The sequence below is a fragment of the Glycine max genome, chromosome 3 (genome assembly GCF_000004515.6).
Source record: "Glycine max cultivar Williams 82 chromosome 3, Glycine_max_v4.0, whole genome shotgun sequence".
Taxonomy (NCBI): Eukaryota; Viridiplantae; Streptophyta; class Magnoliopsida; order Fabales; family Fabaceae; genus Glycine; species Glycine max.
Window position 1 is genome coordinate 5,624,443 of NC_016090.4, and position 20,474 is coordinate 5,644,916.

Sequence of the window (20,474 nt, forward strand, 5' to 3'; positions counted from 1 at the left end):
TTTGATTTGTTTTGTGCAGATCATTCCCGAGAAGAATCGTAAAGAGATCTACAAATACATCTTCCAAGGTTCGTTAGTTAACGTTGTTGTCTCTTGTTGTGCTTTACGGTTTTGTTAAAATTGTAAGGTGTGTTTGTTTGATTCAGAGGGAGTTTGCTTTGCGAAGAAGGACTTCAATGTGGCAAAGCACCCAGAGATTGATGTGCCGAATCTGCAGTGACCGTGAGAGGAGATTCAAATCCAGAGAGTAGGCCCATCTCGCTTTGACGGAGAGAGGAGATTCAACAGTGACCGTGATGGATACCGTGGAGATCCACGCAGACCTCATTTTTCAGGTAAATTTTAAAGACTCATTTTTATTTAATGAATACAGTATTATTTAATTTTCCTTGTTTTTCTATTGTAATAGGAAATAAAAAAGGCAGTGGAAATGACTATTTTTATATTTATAAACAATTCAATGTTTGAAGTTGAATGTTTATTTTTGTATTTATAAATATTTGTTCTATGTTTTCTGAGAGAAAATTCCTTTCATAAAATTTGGACAAGTAAAATTACACTCTTAATTTTAGTTGTATAAATTGTCAGATATTTTCTAATAAACGTATTATATTAACTTATGTACTATATTTTATCTATAAGATTTTCGATGAATCATATGCGTAATTTTTCTTCCTAACACCTTGTATAAAGACTTAGAAGAATAAAGAATTTAATTATTTATTCTTTATATTTACATTTATGTTCTTGATAATTTCAATTTGACATATATATAATAGTTGTTTGTTAGACATCATTATCATTTTTAATTATTTCCCATATTTTATATCATAAATCTGTCAAAATTAGTGTCACATGTCAAATCCTTCATATTTATTACCCGTCAAGCTACTTTTTATCAAAAAAAAGTCCTATATAAAAATGAATTACATTTTTTATTGCCCCGTTCAAATTCTTACATTTTATATATAACTCAATAGTTTATAACAATGATGAAGAGATGATTTTTTAAAATTGAAGATGGGCTAAATACCCGATAGAATGATTGATTACAAACTAAAAGAAATACTAGCCCATTCTTCTAAGACGTGTGTTTTTTGGTCCACATCACCGAATGATTACTATACTATACATAGCATTCATGCCTCCTTTCATTTAATTTTATGGCCCTCTCTTTCTTTTATTGCCGATAATTGAAAAAGTTTACATCATTGTTTTAGATATTTGAAAAAATTAAAATAAAAAGTTGTAAGAAAAACTTGGGCCTCTCGTTCAGGATATTTTGTCACGCATTTACAGAGCAACCCCTCACCCACTATCATTTGATGATGTGGTCGTTTCACCAACCCAAAGGGCAATGAACCAAAACTTGTCTCTAAATTCACTGCAGTAACAGGAAACTCTTAATCACTACTATGACTTTTTAATTAAATTTGTGGCAAATTGGTTAGTGTCCTTGTTATCCTTGTAATGAAATAAGGAGGGATATTGTGTATAATTTGAAGTAATCTTAGGGATGTTAATGTAATCTGCCAACTAATATCACATTGACAAACAATAAGTTTTATTGTTGAATTGCCCGTATTTGGTAATCAAATTGTTATTCAGAAAAAGACTTCAGACTTTTAGACTATAGTCTTTATGTAGAAGCTTCTTCCTTTGCTCTCTGGACAACATTTTGGCCCTCTTATCATTTTCGATCCTCATACTTAAACTAGGTATATTATTTGCTTCTACCAGTGCAAAAATCAAATCATATTGAAAATTTTGGCTAGAGTTGGGCATGATGACTTCAAGTTGAGAGAAAATGTGTTGTTATTTTTATCACTTTTTATTATTTTGATATTTCTCTAATCTCTAGTTAGGAAAACCCATATTCTTTTTTATCTATGAAGTAGCATTGTCCTAATTTTGATAAAGAATTTGTAGAAGTTCTTGTGATGGCCTACTTTGACATGTCAAGTTTTCCTTATATGTATATGTTTTAACTCTGTTTGCAGGGTGGTCCTGGTGGAGGGCCTGATTTTGGTCGTGGTTCCGATGGTTATGGTACACCAATTAGTCCAAACATTCCTTCTTAAATATAATGTTATGTGCTCTAGTTTTTGCAATTTTGGCTGTCATTGGAGTTAATAGTAGTTGTTCCCTTCTCCCAATAGTTGCTCGATATGTCAGACAATTTACTTATTCGATTATTTATGCAATAAAGATTTTGATCGAGTGTCTGTTATAATATATAGGTTGACAATATTGTTTCTGTTGGATGATTGGTGGTTTATAAACTGAAAATTGGTGGGAAAAGCCTTAATTTTTATTTCAAAAAGTAACTTATGTCTAATGGTTTATAAATTGTTGCGAATAAGATGGTAAATTTAACACGTGACAATATTCCCAGGGCGATTATTTAATAATAAAAAAAAACCAAAATCAAAAATCCAAAAAAAAACAAAAGAAAAACTATCTAAGACGGTTATTTAATAACTGTCTTAGAATGATCGAGAAACTATGACGGTCATAAGAAAAACCGTCGTAAAAAATTAAGTTCAAAAAGGTTATTTTAAGACGGTTATTAAGAAGAGCTGACTTAGAATCTCAAACATACTAAGACGGTTATTTAATAACCGTCTTAGATTTTTCATGTTGTGGACTCCATTTTAAGACGGGTGACATGAAAACCGTCTTAGAAAGTAATAGTCACTAAGACGGTTAGCTTTGAGGACCGCCTTTGTAAGATGAACATTCTAAGACGGTTATTAAATAACCGTCTTAGAAAACATAATAATCTACGACGGTTCATAAACCGATGTAAAAAGTGTAGTACCAATTTACGACGTTGCGTTCTAAGACGGTTCAAAACCGTCTTAGAAGGTCTTCTAGAACCGACTTAGAAAACACAATTTGTAGTAGTGTTGGTTGTCAACAAAAATTTCAGTTTTGTTTTTGTGTATCATAGACATCTCCTCCTCCATTCCAATTTTCCATTTTGGATCTTTTAGTGCTTCCTCACAACTAAAAGGTTCATAAATTGCTATATTACATCTTTGATAGATGTCGAACAGTGACCTTTTTCCTCTGATTGGAAGGTCATCTCCTAATTCATTATGCATAAGCTCTGTTGTTTGTTCTCCAGGATGATTGTCTCCACTGTTGAGGAAAAACCCACCTGTTTGTGAGTTGTTCCAATCCCATTTCTTACCTTCATTGAAGTGCATGTCTCTTGTGACTGTCATCTTTTTAGTTTGAGGATGATAGACTTTGTAGGCTTTTGAAATTGAATTGTAGCCCACAGAGATGCCCGAAATTGATTTCTTGTCAAGTTTGTCACGCTTAACTTGTGGAACATAAGCAAAAAAAACACAACCAAACACTTTAAGAAAGGTTAGTGAAGGCTTAAACCCATACCAAGCCTCAAATGGAGTTTTATCATTCAAAGCCTTGGTTGGAAGCTGATTTTGCATGAAAATAGCCATATTAGCCGCCTCTGCCCAAAATGTTTCAGGTAGCTCCATCTCATGCAACATGGACCTAGCCATCTTCATCACAGTTCTATTTCTCCTTTCACTAACTCTATTTTGCTCTGGAGTGTATGGAGCTGTGAGTTTATGTTCAATGCCAGCTTCTTCATAGAATTGATTAAACTTTGATGAAGTATACTCATTCCCATTGTCTGATCTTAGAAATTGAATCTTGCAGCCACTTTGGTTTTCTACCATGTTCTTGAACTTCATAAATACTCCAGCCACTTCATGCTTGAATTTTAAGAAAAAAACCCAGCACATTCTTGTAAAGTCATTTATGAAAAGAACAAAGTAGAGACTACCTTTTCAGTGATGGTGTTCTTTGAGGTCATGCAACATCAGTATGAATTAGTTGCAACTTTTGAGAGGCTCTCCAAGATGATTTTGAGAATAACTTTCTGATTTGTTTACCAAATTGACAAGCATTACGATTTGGTAAATTATCAAAACATTATGGTAAGCCTTTTGCCAAGTCCCTTTTTTTCATATCTAGCATTCTTTCAAGATGGCAATGACCCAGTCTTTTGTGCCAGAGTTCTATGGGATTGACTTTAGTGTAATAGGTTGCATGCACCTCCTCTGTTGGATCAAATGAGAAGCTTTTACCTCTCATTTTAACCCTTAGAACTTCCCGGCCAGCACTGTCATAAATAAGGCAGTGTTGATGTTCAAAGGACAATTTAAATCCATTTTCACTCAATTGACCTACACTTAGCAAATTTTGATCAATGTCAGGTACATAAAGAACATCTGATATTATTTTGGTACCTGAACATGTTGAAATTGCAATGGTTCCTTTTGTAGAAATATAATCACCATTCCTAATTATGACCTTTGAGACATTAGTTGGCTTCAAATCCTTGAATAAAGTCTTATCATTTGTCATGTGGTTCATACTACCGCTATCAATCAACCAACATTCAAAACTACTCCTCATCGAATAACACGTTGCAACAAAAATATAATCTTCTTCATCTTGCTCCACAACTTGGGCATTGGCTTCAGCTTGTTGAAATTTGTTGTTACAAATTACAGCTTCATGTCCAAGTTGATTGCACCTAGTGCACTTTGCATCTGGTCTTCTCCAACACTTGAATGGTGGGTGACCCATTTTTCCGCAATGCTGACAAGGTGAGAATTTTTCTTTTTACCCTTACCTTTGTTTTGGTTGTTTGCACTATTTTCGCTGCTTGCTGGCTAGTTCTTCTTGACATATTTCTTTCTCCTTGTGAATTCTGATCTGGTTTATAGTAGGATCATCTGAGATCATAACTTTCCCTGGTAAAGACAAGAATGATGGCTTGGAAAAAACTTATGTCAGAATCCATCAGAAATTAAAATGCATAGGTTCCTTAAGAAGAGGCTCTTGATATCAATTGTTGGGGAGATTCGAGGGAAACACCTATGGACCATGAGTCACCACATAAGGAAGTCTGTCACCACACTCTAACCCAAAACCTTAAGATTCAGGTTTATGGGTATTCTCCTCAATTATATGGTGCTCAACTTTTCCACTTTTACCCAATGTGAGACTTCACCTCACACTTGTACTCCAACACATCTCCCCTTCAAGTGTGAGTCTCTTCCACATGGTAGCCTTCCTCTGGAGCTCACGAGTATAGCCATTCTGACCACCTGCAGTACTTGCACTACCGCTACATCTGCGGGGTACCCTGCGCCGCCATCTTACTCCTCTGAGCCGGTCACGAGTATAGCCATTCTGGCCACCTATGGTACTTACACCGCCACTGCATGCTGCGCCGTGCCATCTTACTTATTTGAGTCGGTCACCAAGTCGAACCTTCATCTCTGATATCAATTGTTAGTTTTGTAGCAAAAAAATATAATAAGCAAGGAAAAAGAGAAACAATACAAGGTGGAGGAAATATAATAATTTTTGCTTAATCAAATTATTCTGAGGAGCAATACAATATATAGGAAAACAAATATTAACCACTTATTAATTTCAGGAAAATTGAAAATTAAAAGTGACTTGCTCCTAAAGTTTAGGAATAACTTTAATCCATAACTGAAATGAATAAAAATAAAATATGTAGTTACAAAAGTAATTTAAAGAAATTTAACAATATGACTTGGCCTCATCGGATAGGTAATATCTATAAACTTTCACCAAAACATTAAAGCTTCTTATTCTATGAGGGTAATGCCAAATATTCGTGAACCAAATTAGCAATCACACCTTATATGATTTGAAAAAACAAAAAAAAAAAATTACAGTTCCAGTCTAGTATCTCTATGAAAATTGTCAAAATATAACTTTAACAAGGAATAAAAAAAAAGAAAGGACAAATAAGATAATGTTTGTTTTCTTCTTAATCTTAATATTTTATTTTTCTCCTCCTATTCTTTACCTCAATTTTGTAAGCTATGTAAAACCTGTATGATTTAGAACACTATAAAAACAATGACAAAGGAATAGGAAATAGAGGGTCATACGTAGCAGATTATGGTTTGTCTAAGAAGGGAAGTCCTGATATCAGTCATCATCTATAAACTATAATGCATCAAGCTTATCATTAACAATTTGGTTCTTTTTAGATAAATTTCTTTAAAAACACTTACAGAAGAAAAAAAAAACAAAATGCATTAAGGTTTTTTACTTTTTATAAATTAAAGCCAACTTGCACACCTAAGAACAGTAAGAAGTAATACAAAACAGATATAATACAACTTTTATTTAACCAGACTTCAATCTAAACCATTGAATTTTTAATCAATATATCTACGATGAATTTTGATGGTAGGTACTTCCCCCAGATTCCACGATCAAAAAGCATCCAACCAAGAACATTGTCTTCAAAAGAGGACAAGACACCTACTACCACTACACTTTTTAAAGTAGCCAGACTTCAATCTAAACCATTGAATTTTTAATTAATATATTTAACGGTTAATTTTGATGGTAGGTACTAACGCAAAGCGAGTTAAAAGTGAAGAGAGTTGACTAGAATCAAATCTCATCACACCAGTTAAGCTTGTCGAAAACCAACCCAGTTTATTGCAACCAATTCCTTTCCTTTGTTCTTGACATCATGGCTGAGGCAGTTGGTGGTGCATTCCTCTCGGCTTTCCTTGATGTTGTGTTCGACAAGCTGTCTACAGATGAGGTTGTTGACTTCATCCGTGGAAAGAAGCTTGACCTCAATTTGCTTGAGAACTTGAAGAGCACTCTGAGAGTGGTTGGAGCTGTGCTTGATGATGCTGAGAAGAAACAAATCAAACTCTCCAGTGTCAACCAGTGGCTCATTGAGGTCAAAGATGCTCTCTATGAGGCCGATGACTTGCTGGATGAAATTTCTACCAAATCTGCAACTCAAAAGAAGGTAAGTAAAGTGCTTTCTCGCTTTACTGATAGGAAAATGGCCAGTAAGTTGGAAAAAATAGTTGACAAATTAGACACAGTTTTAGGAGGCATGAAGGGTCTTCCTTTGCAAGTGATGGCAGGGGAGATGAGCGAGTCATGGAATACTCAGCCAACAACATCTCTGGAAGATGGATATGGTATGTATGGTAGGGATACAGACAAGGAGGGCATAATGAAGATGTTGTTGTCAGATGATAGCAGTGATGGTGTACTAGTGTCTGTGATCGCTATTGTAGGCATGGGTGGGGTTGGAAAAACCACTTTAGCCCGATCTGTGTTCAACAATGAGAATTTGAAGCAGATGTTTGATTTAAATGCATGGGTTTGTGTTTCTGATCAATTTGATATTGTTAAGGTCACAAAAACTATGATAGAGCAAATCACGCAAGAGTCATGTAAATTGAATGATCTAAACTTGCTTCAACTTGAATTGATGGACAAACTGAAAGTTAAAAAATTCTTAATTGTCTTGGATGATGTATGGATCGAGGATTATGAGAATTGGAGTAATCTTACAAAACCATTTCTACATGGAAAAAGGGGAAGTAAAATTCTCTTGACAACCCGCAATGCAAATGTAGTGAATGTAGTCCCTTATCATATTGTTCAAGTTTATTCTCTAAGTAAATTGTCAGATGAAGATTGTTGGCTAGTGTTTGCAAACCATGCATTTCCCCCCTCAGAATCAAGTGGGGATGCTAGAAGAGCTTTAGAAGAAATTGGAAGGGAGATTGTTAAAAAGTGTAATGGATTGCCTTTAGCAGCACGGTCACTTGGAGGTATGTTGAGAAGAAAGCATGCTATTAGGGATTGGAATAATATACTTGAAAGTGACATTTGGGAACTTCCTGAAAGTCAGTGTAAAATTATTCCAGCCTTGAGAATTAGTTATCAATATCTCCCTCCACATTTAAAACGATGCTTTGTTTATTGTTCATTATACCCTAAAGATTTTGAATTTCAAAAGAATGACTTGATCTTGTTGTGGATGGCTGAAGATCTTTTGAAGCTTCCAAACAGAGGAAAGGCGTTAGAAGTTGGTTACGAGTATTTTGATGATTTAGTTTCTAGATCATTTTTTCAACGTTCAAGTAATCAAACTTGGGGCAATTATTTTGTAATGCATGACCTCGTGCATGATCTAGCATTATACCTTGGTGGAGAATTCTATTTCAGATCAGAAGAACTTGGAAAAGAAACCAAGATTGGTATAAAGACTCGTCATTTGTCAGTTACAAAGTTCAGTGATCCAATCTCAGATATTGAAGTTTTTGACAGACTACAATTTTTGAGAACTTTATTGGCAATTGATTTTAAAGATTCTTCATTCAACAAGGAAAAGGCACCAGGTATTGTAGCATCGAAGCTTAAGTGCTTGAGAGTTTTATCATTTTGTGGCTTTGCAAGTCTGGATGTTTTGCCTGATTCAATAGGTAAATTGATCCATTTGCGTTATTTAAATCTCTCTTTTACAAGAATAAGAACACTGCCGGAGTCATTGTGTAATTTGTACAATCTACAAACTCTGGTGTTGTCTCATTGCGAAATGTTGACCAGGTTGCCTACTGACATGCAAAATCTTGTAAACTTGTGTCATCTTCATATTTATGGTACTCGTATAGAAGAGATGCCTAGAGGAATGGGAATGTTAAGTCATTTGCAGCAATTGGATTTCTTTATTGTGGGCAACCATAAAGAGAACGGAATCAAAGAACTGGGGACACTTTCAAATCTTCATGGTTCGCTTTCTATTAGGAATTTGGAGAATGTAACCAGAAGCAATGAAGCATTGGAGGCTAGGATGATGGATAAGAAGAACATAAATCATTTATCGTTGAAATGGTCTAATGGCACCGACTTCCAAACTGAATTAGATGTACTGTGCAAATTAAAACCTCACCCAGACCTGGAATCTCTAACAATATGGGGTTATAATGGAACCATATTTCCAGATTGGGTGGGAAATTTTTCCTACCACAACTTGACAAGTCTAAGATTACATGATTGTAATAACTGTTGTGTGCTTCCTTCGCTTGGGCAACTACCATCTCTTAAGCAGCTCTATATTTCAATATTGAAGTCAGTGAAGACTGTTGATGCAGGGTTTTACAAAAATGAAGATTGTCCTTCTGTGACTCCCTTTTCTTCCCTTGAAACGCTATACATTAATAACATGTGTTGCTGGGAGTTGTGGAGTACCCCTGAGTCAGACGCCTTTCCTCTACTCAAGTCTCTTACAATAGAGGATTGCCCCAAACTAAGGGGAGATTTGCCAAATCACCTTCCTGCTCTAGAAACACTCAATATTACAAGATGCCAGCTTCTTGTCTCTTCCCTGCCAAGGGCTCCCATCCTTAAGGCTTAGAGATATGTAAAAGCAATAATGTATCGTTGCATGTGTTTCCTCTTTTGTTGGAAAGGATAAAAGTAGAAGGAAGCCCAATGGTGGAGTCCATGATCGAGGCCATCTTCAGCATTGATCCAACTTGCCTCCAACATTTAACATTGAGTGATTGTTCGTCAGCCATATCTTTTCCGTGTGGTCGTCTACCTGCATCTCTGAAGGATCTGCATATCAGCAATCTTAAAAATCTGGAATTCCCGACCCAACACAAACACGATTTACTGGAATCACTGTCACTATACAATAGTTGTGATTCTCTCACGTCTCTTCCATTGGTTACCTTTCCAAATCTCAAAAGTCTCGAAATCCATGACTGTGAACATCTGGAATCTCTTTTGGTTTCAGGGGCAGAGTCATTCAAGAGTCTGTGTTCTTTGAGAATTTGCCGATGCCCCAACTTTGTATCATTCTGGAGAGAAGGATTGCCTGCGCCCAATTTGACTCGAATTGAAGTTTTCAATTGCGACAAGTTGAAGTCATTACCTGACAAAATGAGTAGTCTTCTCCCAAAGTTAGAATATCTTCACATAAAAGACTGCCCAGAAATTGAGTCGTTTCCAGAAGGGGGTATGCCACCTAACCTGAGAACAGTTTCGATTCACAATTGTGAGAAACTACTGAGCGGCCTAGCATGGCCATCCATGGGCATGCTTACCCATCTCCATGTTCAGGGTCCATGTGATGGCATCAAGTCCTTCCCTAAGGAGGGTTTGCTGCCTCCCTCCCTTACGTCTCTGTATCTACATAAGTTGTCAAATCTGGAGATGTTGGACTGCACGGGGCTTCTCCATCTCACATCCCTGCAAGAATTAACCATAATCGGATGTCCTTTGCTGGAGAATATGCTGGGAGAAAGGCTTCCTGTCTCTCTAATAAAATTAACCATAGAGAGATGTCCTTTGCTGGAAAAACAATGCCGCAGGAAGCACCCTCAAATATCCCACATCCGTCACATTAAAGTTGACAATAGATGGATTTAGTGACCAAGGATGAGCACCGGGTAATTCTCCTTCTTTGACCTACTTCATCGTCTTCTAAGTCTAACCAAACAAAACTATTTCAGTCAAGGATATCTTTCTTTTCATGTCTTTTTATTCTCACAGTTAATTTATTCATTTCATTCAACAAGCGTTATTACCCTGAAGAAATGTTATCAATCAATGCCATTGTATTTGAACTTTCTCAATATATCGGCAATCATGGTGGTTGTTTCATCTTGTTACATTCTCTGTCAGTGTTCAAAGTGTAATTGGGTGTACTTTGTTTTTTCAGAGATGATAGATTGTCCTGTAGAAACTGCACCTGTCAATGGATATGAATTCAACTTTGACGTGACACCAGAAAGCTCATATTTATGCGTGTAAAGCTGATCTTCCAGGGCAAAAGGAGGAGGAAGCGATGGCGCAGTCAGCTGATGGCAAAGTGTTTAAGATTGTTCCATGTCACCATCTGGAGCATAGCACCAGCAACTCCCTGAGCATACGGGCCTTAAGCCATGACTTGACTGGTTCAGATAGGTAATAATTACTGAATTCAAGACACTAATGCTTCTTATTCTATGAGGGTTCATATAAAATTGACAAGGGTTTAGATCTTGCTAGTAATACCAAGGATTCGTGAACCAACTTAACAATCACACCATGGATGATTTGAAATAACAAAATAAATTGCAGTTCCTGTCTAACATCTCTAGGAAATTTTCCAGAACATAAGTTCAACAAGGAAAACAAAGAAGATAGAAAAAATAAGACAATGTTGTTTTCTTCTTAATCTTATATTTTATTGTTCCTCCCATGCCTTGCATCAATTTTGTAACCTATGTGAAACTTGGATGATTTAAAACACAATAATTACAATGAACAAGGAATAGAAACTAGATCGTCTTGGGTAGGAGATTGTGGTCTATCTGAGAAGCAAAGTCCTGATTTCAGTCTTTAACTAGAATTCATCAAGCTTATCATTCTCTAAGCTGATTTATTAGGCAATTGTCTTTGTTCTTTCTCATTCTTGTTTCTTACTTTCCTCTAAATTGGGCTCAGAGCTTTGTTCTTACTCATTGTTTCTTATTTTCCTTTAGATCATATTTTCTAAAGTTGTTCATGTCATTGCATGCAATGTTTGCTTTCACCCAAAGGGGTGGCTTTGATCAAATTGACAAGGATGATTCCAACCTACCTCTGGATACAGCTCCTATTAAGCATGTCACGCAGGTATGCTGTCACATAATTGAAAAGTGTTATCATGGCTCTAACTACTTGTTATAAATTCTCTGCCACTACAAGTTTTCATCCGAGTTGGGTTATTATCTTTTTTATCTTTCATCTTTTGTGAATTTTCGTTTTTAGTTTCATGATTTTTTTGTCTTTTTTTAGTCGCAAAAAAAATATTGTTTTATTTTTTGTTCTGAATATATGTAGAATTTTTTAGGGACTAAAAATGAAACAAAAAAATTGAGGGACTATAAACGAAAAAAAAAATTTATAGACTAAGACCAGTCAAAAGATTAAAAAGGACTAAAACAGTCACAAAAGACGAGAGACTAGCAAGTTAAATAAATCCTATTGATATTATTTTATTAATATTGTGCTACAGGAAATTTTAAATTTACAATTTATATTATAATACAAAAATATTTATCTTTATTTATATTCTTTTGAAAATATTAAAATTTAATTTAAAAATAAGTATGAAAATGAAAAATTAAACAGAGATAAAAGTTTTATAAAAAAATTTAAAATATCTTGTTGAAAAAAAAACTAAAAATACTTTAGTTGAAGAATAACTCTTAAAAAAATATTTTCCGATACAAGAAACTCATTTCATTTCAGATAAAACTATAAAATTTACTATAAAAAAAGGCAACTAATGTGTTTATCCGTTACTCACAACACAATTAAAATATAGCTGTGGACTTAAGTTTTTCGATTCGACATTAACTACAAATAAAAAACAGTATTAGTTAGATAACGATCATTTTAATCTAAAATAGAACTGAGCCAGTTTAAATACTTAACTTACAATCCAAATTAAGTCTGTGGTGACAATTGCAAACAAATTAAAAACTGAAATACTACTACACATAAAAGACAAAGCCCCAACATTTTTTTAAATTTCAATTCAAGGTTTAATCATCCAATTTTTCTCATAAACGCAGACTTCTTCCTTGCATGCATGCAATTTTTCCTTCCCTTGTTTTCTATAGGACAAAAGTTATCACAGTGCATACGTGACAATCTACCCTCAAAACTCTCAGCATCAATCAAACAGTCACAAGAAAAGGCCATAAAACACTACGATGCTAATGCCACAAAATGGTGGCAGTCGTGGTGATGTCCATGTTGAGGATAACCAAAACATGTCCTTTCCGTGGTGGGAGGGAACCTTTATGAGGTGCTTCACTGCAATAGATGAAAAGCTTGCTAAGAACATTGACACTGATGGATTTCATGGCGGTAGCACTTCTGTATCTGTACTCAAACAGGTATAACTAGACCTTCACAATTACATTACCTTCTTGCCAATGTTGCTTTTGCAATTATGTTTTTTCTTTTTTTGTGAATACTTTTGCAACAATGTTATAACCACATCTTTTTCCCCCTTTAAATTTCAGGGTGACCAAGTAATAATTGGCAATGTGAGGGATTCTCGTGCAGTTCTTTGCAGAAGAGCACCTGACAATCGCCTTATTCCTGTTCAACTTACTGTTGACTTGACTCCAGATATTCCAAGTATGTTTTGGTATTACCTATTCTTAGTTTCCAAATCTTACAACCCTTTTGAGTTTATTTGGTTAAATTGTCTAATTAAGCCATATTCATTAAGAACTTATTAGATGAGAGCTTCTTTCAGGACTTGTTTGGGTAAGTTTATCCAAAACCACTTATGCACATACTAGTTTGTAAAAGCTCTCTCATCTTTTAGAGAAACTATACAAGAGAGTTTCTACAATTTAGCTTATGGAGAAACTCATTTCATTTCTTTTTCTTATTTTATTTCTCCTAAAAGTGCTTCCAGATAAGTTTATCCAAACAGACCCTAAAAGCTTGATTGTATAACTTAGTAAATAAGCTAACCAAACTTATTTTGATAACCTTCTTTTTGAAATTAATGAAATAAGCTAAAAATATTCTACTGAATGGCCAAAAGCTACTTCTACAAGTCCAAATAAGTTTTATGAAATTCTTCCTAATGTCCCTTGGTCTGTGTCTAACTAGCTTTTCTTCCTCAATGTCACTCAGGAGAAGCTATGAGAATTTTTGCTGTAGAAGAAGATCCTACTGTAAACAGAGTATGGATGCCTAAAAGGGACTGCCCTGGACTGGCTATGGCAAGAGCCTTTAGAAATTTTTGCCTAAAAGACTATGGTGTCGCCTCAGTCCCTGATGTGTCTTAAAGAAAACTTACCAAGGAGGATAAGTGTGTGGTTTTGGCTTCTGATGGGGTAAGCATTTTCATATCAGGATGTCAACTTCGAATTTTGGATTTTGATTCTTGAGTAATCAGTTACAGGAACAGAACAATCATTTTTAGTGTTTAAGTTATGCTCAATTCTCGTATTCCTCTCAATCCAAATATGTTTGCAAATATTTGATCAAATAGTGTAAGAAAAGAAATAACCAAGAAGGTTAAATGAATTAACAGCATGTAGTTTCCACACATACGTATTTAGTTCATATTGGACAAAAATTAGATGCAGTTAGTTCTATAAGTGCTTTCATTGTTGTCTTTCAATTAGAATTAGAGTTTTACCAAGTAATCCGTGTAATAAAGGTTTCAATTAAAAGTCAACATAGACTACTAAGGTGAAATCCAATTTTGATTGAAGAACAATGTTAAAAGCACCTGTAAAACTGTATCTAAGTTTTGTCCCAGCATATTTGGCACAAATAATAGCTTATTTTTATCAATTTCCTAAGAGAGCTTTTAATCAATAAACAACAACCAATTAACTTCTCAAAATTTATCCCAACCAAAAAGGTCTAAATTTTCTTTCTTACAGATTTGGGATGTGCTAACAAACAGTGAAGTAATAAACATAGTTGCTTCAGCACCAAAAAGGTCCGTGGCAGCCAAATTGTTAGTAAACCATGCTGCTCGGGCTTGGAAATATAAGTATGGTTTCAAGGTTGATTATTGTTCATCCATATGCTTATTCTTGAAGGATTAGCCTCCTTTAACCCAATCCTGATCCAAAGTTAGTGGGAACAATAGACATCCCTTGAAGCACCTGCATTTCTCATAATCTAGACTTGTAAATACTGAAATTGTAGATATGGCAAGAGTATGGTAGAATCAAAAGGAAGAATGGGATGCTCTTGGAGGGTTCTCCAGAGCCAACTTTGAATCATAGATTGCAATCACCTCAGTACCTCAAGGAGGGTTGAAGCTGATCACTAACTCAGCCAGAAACTCCCCGAATCCAAGGGCTAGTGCTACTAACAAGTTAACAATTTTACGGCCAGAAGATTTTGCTTTTGACACAATCCCAGAAGATGGCAATTATTTTAGCCTTCTAATTCTGGTGTAATTACGTGCAAGACTTCTTTTCTATCTGCCTAAGACCAACATTGATCAATTTTAGCAGTCTATATTATGGTACCATAAAAGTTTTCTTTTTTCTGGCTTGGGTTCTAAAGAGTTCAATGAAGAACTAAGCAGCACCTACTTTTCTATTTCTCTTCAATTATTTCCTAGTGTGCTGTGTTGACACTAACATTCAGCATAAAACATTACTAGACACTAGAACCAGAGGGGTTATACTATTGCTGAGCATTTGAAGCTTAAGAATGAATCTTCAAAAGTAAAAGGTGATCAATTAACAACCCAGGAAATGAAATTTTATTAATAACTTCCAGAACTTCTGGAAAAAGATTACAACACCAAAATAATGTTATTTGGCCTAAAAACATGCCTTATAATTATTAAGAGTAACGCCAAAGTTGAAAAACACGATGTTAAATATATTTTTTATTCTTAATAAATATCTAAATTTTGTATTTTTTTCTAATAAAAAAATTAAATTAAAAAAATTACCATGAAAAAAAAATACAATTTTTTTATCAGTCATAGTTTCAACAATTTTTTTGATTGATCTAAGTTCCTCAAGTTTTCTCTATCTTTGTTTTTAGTTATTTTCATCAAATATCATTATTTATGAATGATGCGTAAACGCGTGCACGACTAATACGATGTAATAATCACATAATAAAAATATTATTGGTTCAAGACATTTTTTGAGAGTTTCAAGGTGCTACAAATTTTTTTGATGGTGTAAAACTACTAGAAAAAGTTTTGAAGTTTTGAAAAAAAAAACAAAAAGGAGATGTATTAAGTAAAATCAATAAATCATAAAGAAGAATTTACACAAATCAACATCCCACAAAACCATTCTCTAAAACATAATCCATAACTTAATGAGAATAGAATTCTCATCCTTAAAAAAAACAAATTCTCATATGTTTAGAACTATATATTGACGATGTCATACTAGTAGATATGAGGGATTAAAAGCATAGTTTATAAAAAAAAATTATAATCAATATCTTGCCAAATTTCTTAATAATGTAATAAGTTAATGAATTATCATATTTCTGTTGCATTATCAATCAACATTAGTTGATAGTAGAGACTAAAATAAAAGATATTAAATTTTTATAGGGACTAAAAAAATAAAAAATTAAAGGACAAAACCAAAAATAAGATATATTATAGCAACCAAATAATTATTTAAGTCTTCTATTTTTTTTTCTTTTTCCTAATATACCCTTTTCTTCCTTAATTTCTCTCTTTTCCCCTTTGTCTCCTTCTTCCTAAGTATCTTCTTGTCACCTTTCTTTGCAAACTCGTCTCTGATGCTGATATGGCTTTGCCTGAATCCCTGTGCTCCTCATTACATGCATCCCCATGTTCATGCATATCCTTGTGCTTTTAGCGTTACATGTTGGCAAGACTATGATGGCGACAGCTGTGACGTTGCCGAGTGGATCTTACTCCCTTTGTTGCAGCTATCATGGGGGACCATGGTGATTGCCACTAGATCCCTTTGGATTCCCTCTGATTTTTGTGATGTCGTTAGGATTTTCCTATAACATTCGTGAAATATTCTGAAATATCGAAAGATGATTCCGATGATGGTTACAGGTGGGCGACAATCACAAGGGGAAGATGAAGAAGAGCAGAAGTAACACGGATGGTGATTTTTTATAGTGTACGACGGCTAATGCAGAGAGAAAATAGAGGAGTAAATTGAAAAAGAGTAAGATAAAAAACAAAATAAAAAAGAAAGAAGAAAAGTATTGTCCATAAAATTAAAAATGTATATATCTAATGACTTGAAATATGTTTCAAATAATGAGATATGAAGTGAGGTCCCACTCTAGCCATCTTCAAGAAATTACTGTCTCTCTGTTTATATATATAATACTTAATTACTTAATTCATGAAGATTAAGAAAATTGATTAATTTAATTGATAACAATAAATTTATCTTAAATTTATAATTTTTTTCAAAATTATTATCATTTATACTCCCCTCTCTCCTAATTGTTTGTCAATATATCTTTTCTCTTTCTTAACTAGGGACATTTCTAATATAGAATTAATTAATACATAAAACATTATAGATTATGTCTTATAAAAAAATAAATATCATTTTAAATTTGAGTCTTATAAATAAAAATGGAATGAGTAGTCTTTAACTCTTTATACTTGCCTTTTTCTACTATTTGGTTAAGAAGAATGAAAGAGAATTGAAAGTATACAGAGTTGAAAGACAATGAAAGAAGATGGTCTAGGATGTTTGTTACATGTGAAAATTTGATGAAAGTTTCAAAAATAATGTGAAACCCACATGTTTTTACTTTCATCTCAAAAAGAGAATAAAAGGGAGGAAAAGAAACAATAAAAAGGATGCTATACACAAAATTCTTGGTTGCTAAAATTGTTCCTCAAGCCCCTCATTAACCTTCAGTGGAACTTTTAAATTAGGGTATCATGTCACATATAATAAGTTATTCAAATGTCATAGTTGATTATGCTTAGTTTGCAATCAAGTTTGCTTTCTAGTGGCTTTTACTCAAGATATAATCAATTATATATGCAATTTATATAATTGATTATGTGACTTTAATTAGTAAAAGAATATACATTTTTATCTCATATATATAGTTACATAAACTTATTTTTTTGGGGTAAAATGAATGTTTACTTAATCTCTTTTTCAGTTATTTTTCTTTTATTATTGACCTAAACACTTTAGTTTAAGCATTTCATTTCTTTTACACTTTTTTTTTTCCATCTCAATCAAATAACTTTATTTTTTTATTCTTTTTTCATTTTTTTTTAAGAGAGTCTCTTCTCATTTCAACTTTCTTTCATTTATTTTCATTCCTTTTCACACTACATACAGTTAGACTTAGGCTGCCATTATGATGGAGAAAAGTAATATACAAAAAAAATTATATATTTTATTCGATGGGATCCACATCTCTTATATTTTACTTTAATTATTTTTTTCATTTTTTTCCTCTGCCTTTCCTTCTTCTAAATCAAATGCCCCCTACACAATTCCATCCTATGAGACAAATGTGTGTTTAAAAGAAAAAGTTTATAGATATGCGTCAATTGTAACTTTTGATGCGGAAGTTAATTAGCTAGCTTTAACAGCATGCACGTTTAGGAGAAAATGCAAGAAAATCCAAAGGGGCAATAATAAAGCTGGTTGGGAGTGGATTCCAAATCATCAAATCAAATCAAATTCTCCCATTGCTCCAATGAGTTGTCCTCCCACAAATTAAGCTCCAATCTTCTAGAAATAAGGTTTTAAATAGCCAAGGATTAAGATTAATTGTTGAAGGACAAATTCAATGCCATGTACTCCACACAACAAGACATCTGAATGAGTAATTAATGATATATGAATTATCATTTATTTTAATCATTTTATTTTTTATCTATCTGTCACATCATAAATTATATTATACCTATATTTTTCCTTTTTTTCCCTATATGTTGAATAAATTTTTGGATGTTATCAAACATTTTCCCATCTAAATTGAGCTAGATCTGATTCATCCGAAAGAGGATCCAAGTATCCATAAGATGATTTTAAAGAGAGAAAAGAAGGAAATACCATGATTTGAATCCCTTTTATTAACAAAATCTAACAACTAATGTCTAAAAAAATTAAGCAAATTAATAATTACACTATTTTTTTGGTATTCATATAATTCTTATCTCTTCCCAACAAATATTACCATGCAAAAAATGTTTTTTGGATCTGCATCAATACCCAAAGATGTGGATAAAAGATGTTAATACATTCAGTGAAAATTTCTTTATTATCTTAAAAATATTTTCCTTTTGAATAATAAATATAATTTTCACAATTAGTTGAGTGTACTTTGTTTTTCAGAGATGGTAGAGTGGTCCAGAGAAACTGCACCTGTCAATGGATATGAATTCAACTTTGAACAATATCTAAACAGAACTTCTGATTTAATTGACGTGAAAGTGATCCTTTCTCAATAGCTGAATTTTTAATTGGAAAGCTTTTCATTGGACATCAGACTATAAGAGGACAACTACAAAGGATAATCTCAGATCTTTCAGTAAGGCATGCTTCCCATGTATATATTGGCAGATAACTGAAAATGTTTCATATCATTTAATTTCTAACCATTTCAAATTCTTTGGCAAAACATATCTGAGGTTTTCTTTTTTTCCATTATTATTGTGTTGTAGGAAATTGTAGTATACTGCTCTCTACCAAGGTTATCCATTGATGCAAGGAAGAATGTGCTGCAGCAAACTATACACTTCAAATAATTTGATGTTTTACTTTTTTGCCAAATATTGTGCTGCAGCAAACTATACACATACTGTGTTGTTGCCATCTCTAATCTAGTCTTGATACTAGTGTTCAAAATGAGAATGAACTGGAAGCAACAGAATCACCAATTCACAAAGCCTTTGGTGCACTTGCCAAAGTCTTAACATGGTGCTTTCATCAGAGTTTCATCAAGTCCGCTGAGAAACAATCATCATACTTCTACAAGAGAAGCTTGGGCACCTTTGTAGTTCTAGCAAGTCATTTTGGATCTAGACAAGAGCCAGGGAGGTTAGAAGTTTTCATCAGGACTAAGGGGTTTGCTCTATGAAATATAAATGGAAGACAAGTACATTCTTGGGGTGAAACACCATGACAGAGACTGAGTTTATGACAGATGGGACATTTTGCTCTGCTTTTAGTTCAACTGAATCTTCTGGTGAAGACATTGAACTATGAAGTATCTTCTGGGAAAGATTTATGTGGTGTCTTGCTAAAATAACAGTGATGTAATAAACATAGTTGCCCTTATCAGATTTAAGTTGCAAACATTCAAATCTTTACACTGCCACGGCCACATAGATTGCAAACATTCAAGGCCCAATGGTGGAGTCCATGGTCGAGGCCATCTCCAGCATCGAGACAACTTGCCTCCAACATTTAAAATTGAGGGATTGTTCGTCAGCTATATCTTTTCCAGGTGGTCGTCTACCTGCATCTCTGAAGACTCTGGTTATCAGCAATCTTAAAAATCTGGAATTCCCTACCCAACACAAGCACCAGTTACTAGAATCACTGTTTCTATATAATAGTTGCGATTCTCTCAAGTCTCTTCCATTGGTTACCTTTCCAAATCTCAAAAGTCTCCCAATCGAAAACTGTGAACACATGGAATCTCTTTTGGTTTCAGGGGCAGAGTCATTTAAGAGTCTGTGTTCTTTGAGAATTTCCCAATGCCCCAACTTTGTATCATTCTGGAGAGAAGGATTGCCTGCGCCCAATTTGACTGATTTTGAAGTTTTGCATTGCGACAAGTTGAAGTCATTACCTGACAAAATGAGTACTCTTCTCCCAAAGTTAGAATATCTTGACATATCCAACTGTCCAGAAATTGAGTCGTTTCCAGAAGGGGGGTATGCCACCTAATCTGAGAACAATCATTGTTAGTGTTTAAATGATGCTCAATTTTCTCATTCCTCTCAATCCAAATATGTTTACAAATATTTGATCAAATAGTATAAGAAAAGAAATAACCAAGAAGATTAAATGAATTAACAGCATGTAGTTTTCACACATACATGTTTAATTCATATTGGACAAAAATTAGATGCTGTTAGTTCT

General features: G+C 33.9%; 3 protein-coding genes across 5 annotated transcripts in view; all 3 read left to right on the forward strand.

Annotated features, from left to right (window-relative positions):
- Window positions 1–14,971, forward strand: part of LOC102669953 (putative disease resistance protein At3g14460) — a 94,653-nt gene extending 79,682 nt beyond the window's left edge. For 2 of the 3 annotated variants that reach the window (XM_041014372.1, XM_041014379.1), the window contains exons 9-10: window positions 13,546–13,748; window positions 14,578–14,971. The gene's annotated coding sequence lies outside the window, so the exon portion shown is untranslated. Of the gene's footprint in view, window positions 1–10,579; window positions 10,825–11,384; window positions 11,518–12,509; window positions 12,789–12,917; window positions 13,036–13,545; window positions 13,749–14,306 lie in introns of all 3 variants that reach the window. The other variant, XM_041014374.1, reaches the window with a different exon arrangement.
- The window catches only part of LOC102659829 (putative disease resistance protein At3g14460), a 34,257-nt gene continuing 20,268 nt past the window's right edge, over window positions 6,486–20,474 (forward strand). Inside the window, 2 exon segments of the mRNA XM_041014397.1 lie at window positions 6,486–9,257; window positions 9,260–10,307. Coding sequence (XP_040870331.1) covers window positions 6,572–9,257; window positions 9,260–10,287 — 3,714 coding nt within the window. The 5' untranslated portion in view covers window positions 6,486–6,571 and the 3' untranslated portion in view covers window positions 10,288–10,307.
- On the forward strand, window positions 12,603–14,691 carry LOC113001181 (probable protein phosphatase 2C 52). The gene is made up of 5 exons (XM_026127982.1): window positions 12,603–12,788; window positions 12,918–13,035; window positions 13,546–13,634; window positions 14,307–14,432; window positions 14,578–14,691. Exons 1-5 carry the CDS (start codon window positions 12,603–12,605, stop codon window positions 14,689–14,691), a joined length of 633 nt encoding a protein of 210 aa, XP_025983767.1.

Bases quoted from the DNA above. Each gene is read 5' to 3' on its own strand.
- LOC113001181 (XM_026127982.1), top strand. From the start codon at position 12,603: ATGCTAATGCCACAAAATGGTGGCAGTCGTGGTGATGTCCATGTTGAG. The intron at 13,036-13,545 runs GTATGTTTTGGT...AATGTCACTCAG, and splicing joins CTTGACTCCAGATATTCCAA to GAGAAGCTATGAGAATTTTT. The intron at 14,433-14,577 runs GTTGATTATTGT...CTGAAATTGTAG, and splicing joins AATATAAGTATGGTTTCAAG to ATATGGCAAGAGTATGGTAG.